The 11,780-nt window shown below is 39.2% G+C and overlaps 1 protein-coding gene across 1 annotated transcript in view; it reads left to right on the forward strand.

The window, feature by feature from the left end:
• The window catches only part of Vrk2 (VRK serine/threonine kinase 2), a 105,779-nt gene that overhangs the window by 45,126 nt on the left and 48,873 nt on the right, over positions 1 to 11,780 (forward strand). Inside the window, exons 6-7 of the mRNA XM_021210192.1 lie at positions 7,132 to 7,237; positions 8,468 to 8,560. Of these exons, the coding sequence (XP_021065851.1) occupies positions 7,132 to 7,237; positions 8,468 to 8,560 (199 nt within the window). The remainder of the gene's footprint in view (positions 1 to 7,131; positions 7,238 to 8,467; positions 8,561 to 11,780) is intronic.

An 11,780-nucleotide genomic window follows, 5' to 3' on the forward strand; every position in this document is an offset into this window, starting at 1 on the left:
TGTTGTTATGTCTCCCTTTTCATTTCTGATTTTGTTAATTAGGATGCTGTCCCTGTGTCCTATAGTGAGTCTGGCTAAGGGTTTATCTATCTTGTTGATTTTCTCAAAGCACCAGCTCCTGGTTTGAATAGTCCTTTTTATTTCCAATTGGTTGATTTCACCCCTGAGTTTGATTATTTCCTGCTGTCTACTCCTCTTCAGNGAATTTGCTTCCTTTTGTTCTAGAGCTTTTAGGTGGGCTGTCAAGCTGCTAGTGTCTACTCTTTCTAGTTTCTCTTTGGAGGCACTCAGAGCTATGAGTTTTCCTCTCAGGAATGCTTTCATTGTGTCCCATAAGTTTGGGTATGTTGTGGCTTCATTTTCATTAAACTCTAAAAAGTCTTTAATTTCTTTCTTTATTTCTTCTTTGACCAAGGTATCATTGAGGAGAGTGTTGTTCAGTTTCCAAGTGAATGTTGGCTTTATATTATTTATGTTGTTATTGAAGGTAAGCCTTAGACATGGTGGTTTAATAGGATGCATGGGACAATTTCAATATTTTTGAATCTGTTGAGACCTGTTTTGTGACCAATTATATGGTCAATTTAGTGAAGGTACCATGTGGTGCTGAGAAGAAGGTATACCCTTTTGTTTTAGGATAAAATGTTCTGTAGATATCTGTTAATTCCATTTGTTTCATAACTTTTGTTAGCTTCACTATGTCTCTGTTTAGTGTCTGTTCCAGGACCTGTCCATTGATGAGAGTGGGGTGTTAAAGTCTTCCACTATTTTTGTGTGAGGTGCAATATGTGCTTTAAGCTTTACTAAAGTTTCTTTAGTGAATGTGGCTGACCTGCATTTGGAGCTTAGATATTCAGGACTGAGAGTTCATCTTAGAAAATTTTACCTTTGATAAATATGAAGTGCCCCTCCTTGTCTTTTTTTGATAACTTTGGGTTGGAAGTCGATTTTATTCGATATTAGAATGGCTTCCCCAAGTTTGTTTGTCAGACCGTTTGCTTGAAAAATTGTTTTCCAGTCTTTTGCTCTGAGGTAGTGTCTGTCTTTTTCCCTGAGATGAGTTTCCTGTAAGCAGCAAAATGTTGGGTTCTGTTTGTGTAGCCAATCTGTTAGTCTATGCCTTTTTATTGGGGAATTGTGTCCATTGATATTAAGAGATATTAAGGAAAAGTAATTGTTGCTTCCTGTCATTTTTTTCTTGTTAGAGTTGGCATCCTGTTCTTGTGGCTGTCTTCTTTTAGGTTTGTTGAAGGATTACTTTCTTGCTTTTTCTAGGGTGTGGTTTTAGTCCTTGTACTGGTGTTTTTCCGTTATTATCCTTTGAAGGGCTGGATGTGTTGAAAGATATTGTTTGAATTTGGTTTTGTCATGGTACACTTTAGTTTCTTTAGAAATCACATGCTCATCTTTTTTTAAAAAAAGAATTATTTATTTTATGTATATGAGTATACTGTATCTGTCTTCAGACACACCAGAAAAGGGCATTAGATCCCATTACAGATGGTTGTGAGCCATCATGTGGTTGCTGAGAATGGAACTCAGGAATTTTGGAAGAGTAGTCAGTGCTCTTAACCACTGAGCCATCTGTCCAGCCCATCACATGATCATCTTAATCAGGGCCAAAAATACCCTTGATTATATTCAGCATCACTTCATGGAAAATGCTCTGAAAAAAAAAAAGACAGTAACATGCTTCAGTGCAATAAATTCTATATGCTATATGTGAGTCACTACTGCCAACATTTTACAAATTAGGAGACAACTGAAATTATTTTTTCTTAATCCAGAAAGACAAGGGTCTCTACTCTCTGTCCTTATTAACATAATACTTGAAAATAAAAGAAACATGTAATAGGAAATAGAAATAGTAAAGGAAAACTTGAAGCGATCCCAATTTAAAGCCTACTGGATTCTGTATATAAGAAATAGAAAAGTCTCTACTAGAAAACACTTAGGTCTAATGAGCACTTCAGCATGACAGTAGGACTGAATAATCCTACTAGTGTCATCTTAGTAAACCAACTGAACAAACAGCAGCTTAAGTACTCATATCAGAGTTGCTGAGAAAAAAAAAATGTGGACAAGAGGGGGGTCATATTTAAATAACTCTTTTAAGAATTCTAGGAATGAGCCTGCTTGTGGAGGGGAAATACCTCTACAGTGAAAATGGTCAGTGACTGAAGAAAGAAATAGAAAGAGACAGTAAAAAATTGAACACCTTGCCTGTGCATGGGTTGCCAGAATTACTGTGGTGGAAATGGTTAATCACTAAATATGACAAGTAGGTTCAGTAACCCCCATCAAACTTAAAGTACATCTTTAAAATTAAAACTAGAAAAAAATAAAAGCTTTAAAATACACATGGGACCACAAGGCACCCAAACAACCAAAGCACTCCCAAGCAGAAAATGTTAGCGGTATCAGAGTACTTGATCACAGACTGTCCTGTGACCAGTGATAATGAAAGGTGGGGCACTGGCACAGAAAGACTTATAGACCTGTGAACTAGAGCAGAGGCCAGAATTAAACATAGACACAGGTATCCTTCCTAACTTTTAGGTGTCAAAAAGACGCACTGGGAAAATGCCTGCTTGTCAATGATTCTGGGAATGCTGGCTATCCACACTTGTAAAAAATTGACATTTTAATACAGTTCCTCATGTTGTGGTAATCCCCAACCTTAAAATTATTTTTGTTGCTATTTCATGCCTGTCATTTTGCTGCTGTTATGAATTATCATGTAACTCTCTGATATATAGGTTACCTGATATGTGACCCCTGTGAAATGGTTGATTGATATCCCCACCCCAACAATGTCACAACCTACAGGTTGAGAACTTCTGTATCTGTCACTGTGCATAAAAATCAATCTGAAATACATCAAGGCCTTAATTTAAGACCAAAGACCCTGAACTGTTGGAGCAAATATTCCAAAGCAGAGGCATAGGCTAGGACTCCAGTACCTCATAGAGATTTCCTAAATTGACTGAAAAGGTTGTATTAGTTTATTTTCTGTTGCTGTAATAAAACATTATTATCAGGGCAACTTATAGCTGAAAGACTATAAGTTCTGGAGGGCTAGAGTCCATAATGGCAGGACAGCATGATAATATGATCGTAGGCATCAGGCATGGTGATAGGAGTGGAGCAGGAAGTTTAGAGCCCACATCTTGAACCACAAGCACAAAGCATCAGAGAGAAGGAAATCGGAGAGATCAAAGGCTGGAGGCTTTCTTTCTCAAAGCAAACCCCATCACCAAGAAGGGTACATCTTCTAAACTGCTCCCAAACAGTACCACCAACTGAAGACAAAATTCAAATGCCAGAGACTATGGGGGGCACTTTATCATTCAAACCACTGTAGAGGTTTCATGAAATTAAACAGTCTCAAAGGAATCATCTTCATCAACAGCCTTTATGATAGGAAAACATCTTTGTCAACTCTTCAGTAAATAAACAACTGTTATATGTAATATATTGAGAACTGCAGAGATTAAACAGCAAAAGTACTAAATCACTGAATGTCTAAATAGACTAATGAACTAAATGAATAGATTTTGAAAGGGAAAAGTAAAAATGGCCAGTTTGAAATAGTGTTAAATATTGTCAGCCACCAGGAAATACAAATTAAAACTAGCTCAAGATGGCTGGAGAGATGGACCATGGTTAAGAGTGCTTGTTGCCCTTGTGGAAGAATGAAATTCACTTCCTAGCACCCACATTGGAAGGGGCTCATTACTGCCAAACACTACCTCTATGAAACCTGACTCTCTTTGCTGGCTTCTGTAAATATTGTAAACATTGGTACATATGTAGCACTAACTTACAGAAACACAAACATGTACACATATACATAAGCACACGTACATACATAGGTAAGCAAAAACAAATCTTTAGAGAAAAAGTATTTGTGACTATATCTCATGAGTAGCTATTATTAAAAACAAAACAAAACAAAACACAACAAAAAAAAAACAAATGACAAACCCTAGCAAGTGTGTTGGGAATGAGCAATCTTCATGCACTGGTGGTAGTGGGTAAACTGATGAGGTCAATATATAGCTATCTCCTAAGAGGCCTTGCCAGAGCCTTATAAATACAGAGGCGGATGCTCACAGCCAAACATTGAGTGTGGAATCCTCAATGTAGGAGTTAGAGAAAGGACCAAAGGAGCTGAAGAGGTTTGCAACCCCATAGGAGGACCAATAATATCAACCAACCAGAATCCCCAGAGCTCCCAGGGACTAAGCCAACAACCAAGGAATACACATGGCTCCAGGTGCATATGTAGCAGAGGATAGCCTTGTCAGGCATAAATGGGAGGAGAGGCCATTGGTCCTATGAAGGCATAGATGCCCCAGTGTAAGGGAATTGAGGATGGGGAGGTGGGAGTGTGTGAGTGGGTAGAGGAACACCACCCTCATAGAAGTAGGGGGGTCGATGGAGGAATTGGATAGGGGGTTCCTGGGAGGAGGGAAACCAGGAAAGGGGATAACATTTGAAATGTAAATAAAGAAAATATCATATATATATATATATATATATATATATATATATATATACAAACACACACACACACACACACACACACATATATATATATATATATATATATATATATATATATATATATGTATGTATATATGTATATGTATAATCACTGTGGCTGTCAAAAAACTGAAAATAGAATATGGCTGTATAATTCAACACAGTCACTCCTGGAGGTTTGTTTGACAGAATCTTAGTCAACATACCATAGAGACATTTATATAGCTGTGGGGCAGTGGGCTGGGGGTCAGGGCAGGGGGCACCAAGGGGATAAAGGGAGTGGGGGAAAACCCACATCCCGACAGAGTTCTGGTGCTCTGGTGGGTAGACGTGGAAGGACTGCCTCACGCTTTCCATGCTGCCCCGGGTGGGTGTCTGGCTGTGTGAAGCCACTGGACCCCAGCTGGGCGAGTGGTGGACCACGGGCAGTCCTAGGTACCAGGTTCTCAGCCTCGGGCATCCCAGACACCACTGGACACAGCAGAAGAGCTGAGAACAGAATGGGGGCCCCAGGGGCAGCTTGGTCAGCCCCATAGCCAAAGGGAGGAGAGGGTGGGGGAGGTGGGTGCTGGGTAGTTCCCACATGGGCAAGAGTCATTGGTCTGGTCTGTGGCTAGAGCACAGGAAGGCCTTCTGGCAGGAGGTTAGACATGGCTTGTTTCGAGAAAGCCTAACCCATTGTTCAAGCATGGCGGGTCTTGATGAGCAGAGACAGTCTATGGATTTAGACCTTTATTGTGGAAAGGCAGAGAGAAAGAGAGAAGGTAGAAAGAGAGAGAAAGAGGCCAGCCATGGCCACGTGGAGAGAGGGGGGAAGGGAGAGTGAGAAGGAGGGCTAGAGATGAAAGTAAGGAAGGTGAGAGCTTAAGGAGATTGAGGAGGAGCCAAGCAGCCCCTTTTACAGTGAGCTGGGCTATCAGGTAACTGGGGAGGAGCACACCTGGCTATAGTCAGGTAACTGTGGGGGTGGAGTCTAGCCAGAATGCCAGGAGCTTGGGACATTGTCTGTGTGACTGATAGTCACACACCTCTCCTGCAGGGGGCGTAGGGGCAGTAACTTCGACAGGAGCCAGGGGTCCAGGAGACGTGATCAAACACCTTCCGTCCCATGTAGGTGGAAATTACCAACCATTGGATCCCCCTTGGCTCAAGACCTATGCTCAACTGGAGACCAGGCTGTCTGTGCACAGCCCACTGTCCCACATATAGCTATGTTGATTATTGCATTGTTCACAATATGTGGGAATGGTATCTACCTAGATGCACAATCCACAGATAGATAATGAAAATATGCAATAAAATCTTATTCAGCCATAAGGAAAATGAAATCATGACATTTATAGGAAAATGGGTAGAACTGCAGAATATTCACTAAGAAAAATAAGCTACACCAGATTCAAACAATTTCTTTATGTTTTATCTCATCTGAGAAACCAAGATACTTCTTTATATAAATATGGTGTGTGTGTGTGTGTGTGTGTGTGTGTGTGTGTGTGTGTAAAAAGAGGGGGCTATGAGAAGTTGGGAAGACATGAAAAGGGGGAAAAATGGGAAGGATGTGAGGTATAAGATAATGGAATGTATGAGACATGGAAACCAGAGGGAAGATGTCTGAGAGCTGCAGGGTGGCTGGGGAGGGCAGTGGGAGAGGAGAATGAATGAGACAAAGTATATCATGCAAGGACCATCAGAAACCTATAACTCTGTATGGGGACAATATAATGAAGGGATGATGAAAACTTCCATGATAATATCACATTTTGTAAAACAAAACTTCCAAGAGAGCTGTGTGTATATTTCTCTAATTGCAGATGTAGAATGTGGGCTGGTGTGCTAGAAAGGGGAAATGACAAAAGGAGAATACTGAGCAGAAAGGGAAGATAGCAAGTTACAGCAAACACAGGTGGGGATGGAGAGATGGATGGAGCTGTTCCAGGTACATCTGCACACCTACGAGTAACCAAGTTCAGATTCCAGGACCCATGCAGCAGCCATGTGGATGTTCCACAGGTGCCTCCAGCTTCAGCACTGTGGAATAGGCAACTTCTATCCTTTATGCCTGTAGGCTCATACTCTCATTCTCACCACATATGGCCCCTAAATAAAATGTTTATAATAATGGGTAAAATACAACTTTTCTTTATTAGGCAAAAAAAAAAAAAAAAAAAAAAGACTAAGAAGCGTTCCCATTTTCTGTATGGGTTGTGACATTTTTAGGACACAGGATAAGGCTGATGGGGATTGATCTGTACTGAGCAATTAGCGCTACCATAGAGGGCCAGAAGAGAAAACCTGAAACTCCACTCTCTCCATTATCTATGACACTATTAACTGCTCAGCGCTAGTGAAAGAGGAACTAAGGAAGTACTAAGATGCTTCCCAGAAGATGCAGCTCACTGTGCACTCAGCTCACTGTGCACACAGCTCACTGCGCACACAGCTCACTGCGCATATGCACACACTGTACAGATGCTTAGATGCCTTGGCTACTAGGTAGAAGTGTTCTTTATTCAAGTTCATTAATAGATAATTTCAGAATTATTATTTTAGAAGGGTCTCTTTTTTTTTCATATCTCCACACAGTTACAGATTCATGATAATGGAAAGACTTGGAATAGATTTACAGAAACTCCTGGACCAGAATGGTGGTTTTAAAAAATTAACTGTCCTACAACTTGGCATCAGGATGGTGAGTTTGAGTTGCCTCGCAGGTGACTTACTTGATTTTTGCTTTATAGAATTATGAGAAAATAAGATTTTTGCCTAGGAATGTCAGTTATAGAGAGTAGGAAGTATTTTTATAAACTTGATAACCAGGACTCTACCAATGACAGGCTATGCTGTAGCTGACTATTGCTACCAGACTCAGTGTTCTCTGACAGCTTAGTGTCACATCTCAGAAAAAGCCTGTAGAGCTTCAAACATAACCTTTCTGTTGTCTGTTATATTTGCAACCACAATTTATGGCCAGATAGACTTTTCAACTAAATATGCTTTGGTTGGATTTAAAATATTTTAAGTGTAAGTTTGGGACAGTGGCAACAGTTAGTTGTTGCAGTAAATAGCACATAGGTGTACCTTGTTAACTAGGAAGCAGTGTAGTCATAAATGAATCAAACATACAGTCATTGTCAATAATGCCACATATTTATCATATTTACATGTAAGTCTTGGGTTTCCCCTACTTCCCAATCATAAGTAGGATGAAACAACTCATGCCAGGTTGTGTTATGGAAAACAGTTATTTTCTCCATTCGTTTGTCTACTCAACTAGTAAATATTTATGGAATGGTCCCCTGAACCCAGCCAAATACACATTTGACATGCAAGGTTTTGGGGCTTTAATGATGCCCAAGAATTTTTAGTTATTACACAGGAGAATGACCATAGGTATAATATTTTGTTCTGAGGTCTTCGGGATTTGAATAATAATAATTGAATGATGAATGAACTATATGACTATTTTACCATAGATTTCTTGACTATTTTCATGTACCTTTTAATGCTGTTTATTCCCAGTATGTATTACTATTTTAGTTACTGTGATAAAATACCCTGGGAAAAGCCAATTAACAGAAAAAGTATTTACTTTGTTTCATAATTTGAAGTTATAGTCTCTCATGATGGTGAAATCACAAACAACAGCATTTTGGGCAACTGATCATTACATTACATCCACAGTCAAGAAACATAGTTATACGTGCCTGTGCTCAACTCTCTTGCTTCTCTTTATACAGTACAGAACCTCATCCCAGGGAATGGTGCCATTCAAAGTCGCCAAATATTTTATTTAACAATGAGCAACCAGAAATTATGATATTTTAGAATAATCAATAATTATGGGAAATCATGTGTAGCAATAAACTATATAATTGTAGTGTAAAACACTGATACTGGTCTTATCTACTTCTTTTCACAGCTGGATGTACTGGAATATATACATGAAAATGAGTATGTTCATGGTGATATAAAAGCCGCAAATCTACTGTTGGGTTATACAAATCCAGACCGGGTAAAGAGAAAATGAACATTTGCTTTTAGTGAGGGGCTTAGGAGTGCCAAAGGCCGACTCTTAACCCACAAGAGTTTACAAATGGGGGCTAAATATGATGAATGTTTCAATTTGTCTTACTTTGCTTACCTGATTTAATCCTTGCACCAGATTAATGAGTAATTAGGATGAAAAAGCTGAGAGTCAGAAGGGTTAAATCATTTGCTAATGGGCACACATTGAAGAAATGGCTGAGCAGGAAGCTGAGTTCATAAAATGTAGATAAAGTACCATGGCATCCAGTCCAGGGAGGAGAGATAGGAGTGTGCAGAAAGATAACTGCACAGGGCTCAATTTTTACTTCCTATAGTTGGAGCAAGGAAGTATGTCCAAAAGAACTTTCCATTGTGGTCGATACCTTCTCCCCAGTATCATAGCATTTCTGGAGATGTGGTTAGGACAATACCACTTGCTAATAAAATATATGTAGAGGAACAGATGACAAAACAGTGTGGCCATCTTGAATGCTACTTTTCTCAGTTTCTTAGGTTTATAAAAATCTATAATGATATTAAGTAACCATGTTTCCTCCACTTAAATGAGTTGAATACTTACGTCTGCATTAAAAGCCTGTAAGATGATTCAACCTTATCAATACTTAGAAGTAACTGGAATGCCCCCTGTGGAGGTATAGATAGGTCTCTGTAGAGGAGTTTTATTTAGTGCTGAAAAGATACTTGCCAAACTATGTGAAGATATGGAACAACTTAAAATTATTATAATACGTGAAAAAGTCAAGGGGCCAAAGCTGTAAATGTCAGGTACCGGACAATCTGTGTTAGACTATGAGCACAGCTAAACACTTGATAGTGACCTCGAGTTGGGAGCAAGGGGTGTGAACAGTCAGGGCCCTGAGGTTTCTAAGACAGTGAGACGCTTCTGAGTCCATCAGGGTGTGCACGTCATCAGGTCTTTGTCAAGTCCTGTTGTCATTGGACACTATAGACTTGGGGTGATGCTCATCTGTCATTGTCATTTTATCCATACTAACAAGTGTCTATTGAGTGCTGTGGAGGTCTGTCTGTCTGTCTGTCTGTCCAGACACTCACTGCTTCGTTTTACTTTAATTGCTCAAAATTCATCTACGTTAAACATAAAGTTTCTCCAAGTAAAGGTGGTTATAAAAATATGGTAAAAGTAACTGAGTAACTGAAAATTTAATTTTAAGCAATAAGTATATGTAAATATTACCTACTGTCTCAATAGATTTAAATTAAAATACCATCATGACACAAAAATATTAGGAAACTATCATTAAATGCTTAATGAACACTGTGAGTACTGGATGTTTCAAATAAGAAAAAGTCTTGACAGAAAATTCCAAATTTCAGTATATCTGTAAATTAATACTAGATGTAACACATGAGTAGCTGTGAAAGATGTTTATAGTAAATTTTTTAAAATATCTAGCAAACAATAAGAAATTAATAGAAAAAATAGCATGTAATTTCACAGTGTGGTGATTAAAACAAAAGCAGGGTAGGTGGAAGGAGACAGCTCTGTCCTTGAGACAAATGAAAAATAGGTCACCGCTGCTAAAACTAGAAGTGTGGAAATGAAACAGGGAGGCAGCGTCCTTACAAGACAGAGCAATGGAAAAGATCTGAAATAGGAAGATATATGTTCTCTTTCCAGTCACTTAGCAAAATACTTCAGACCGCTGTAATCATTCCGCAGTTACCAGGTTGTAAGTTTCTCCTTGAACACTATTGTTACTTTGTCTGTTTACCTGAGCTGGGCATTTGGATGGATTTTAGGACTTATTTTTATTATTATCTAACATGAGTGCTGGGAACTGAACACGGACCCTCGGGAAAACCAGCTAGCATCTTAACTGCTGACCGTCTCCCCAGGCCCTGACTTGGTTTTGGCAGTTACAGGTAGCAGCATGGCCACGAGCTAAGATGCATGTGAAGCTTTTATGCAGGCTCTAGTTTTTTAGATAATTCTCACCAGATTTATCACTTGTATTTGAGTTCTGGGAGTGATTGCATTTCCTGTCCTTCCTCGGGGAGTGCCTGAGCAGATTTCTGGTTTTCTCCCCTCTGAATCTTCAGCTTTAGGTTCTGCCTGAGCTTCTGTGGCCACTCATGGTTGCCTACTCAATGCTGTAGTTCAGATAGCTCTGGGTGCTTGTAGGGCTCACCCAGTAGTGGTTCTTTGAGGAGCATAGGCTCATATCATATTTTTAAATCCCCCAAATTTATATCCTTCAATATTATCATGTGAAGTAGGGACGTGTGGTCTGAGTAAAAATGGTCCCCATAGGCCCATAGGGAGTGGGACTATTAGGAGGTGTGGCCTTGTTGGAGGAAGTGTGTCACAGGAGGCGGACTTTGAGGTCTTAGAAGCTCAAGACAGGCCAGTGTCTCACATTCTTTTCCTACTGCTTACCAATCCAGATATAAAACTCTCACCTACCTCTCCAGCACCATGTCTGCCTGCATGCCACTATGCTCCTGCCATGATGATAATGAGTTAAGCCTCTGATCTTTAAGCCAACCCCAGTTAAATACTTGTCTTTATAATAGTTGCTGTGGTCACGATGTCTCTTCATAGCAGTAGAAATCCTAACTAAGACAGGGTGTGAATCTAGCCATTCTTCCTTTCATCCTTTCTAGAACAAAAGGGCTTATTTAAATGTTTATATTTTGTTGAATTTCTGTTCTTACCATGTACCCATTTTTAAGAAATCCTTACTTATTTTGCTTTTCCTCTCCACTTGGAATTTTTTTTTTTTTTTTGATATGAACTGTTAAAGTTCTTTTGCTGCTCTATAATTTATAATTTACCTGTCTTATTTTCTTATAATTTACCTTTTTGTTTTTTGTTTGTTTGTTTGTTTTGTTTTTGTTTTTTGTTTGTTTTGTTTTTTTTAATACAATCTCAAGTAGCTCTGACTGGCCTTGAATTTGCTCATGTAGTCAAATCTGGCCTTGAACTCCTTGTCCATCTACCTCTAGATTCAGAATTCTAGGCCACAGGGATGAGCTACCATTCTTTTCTTTTCTTTTCTTTTCTTTTCTTTTCTTTTCTTTTCTTTTCTTTTCTTTTCTTTTCTCTTCTCTTCTCTTCTCTTCTCTTCTCTTCTCTTCTTTTCAATTTATTTTTTTACACTCCGTATTTTATTCGCCCCCTCCATCCACCCTCTGACTCTTCCACATCCTATACCTCCTCCCCA

The sequence above is a fragment of the Mus pahari genome, chromosome 13 (assembly GCF_900095145.1).
Source record: "Mus pahari chromosome 13, PAHARI_EIJ_v1.1, whole genome shotgun sequence".
Lineage (NCBI taxonomy): Eukaryota > Metazoa > Chordata > Mammalia > Rodentia > Muridae > Mus > Mus pahari.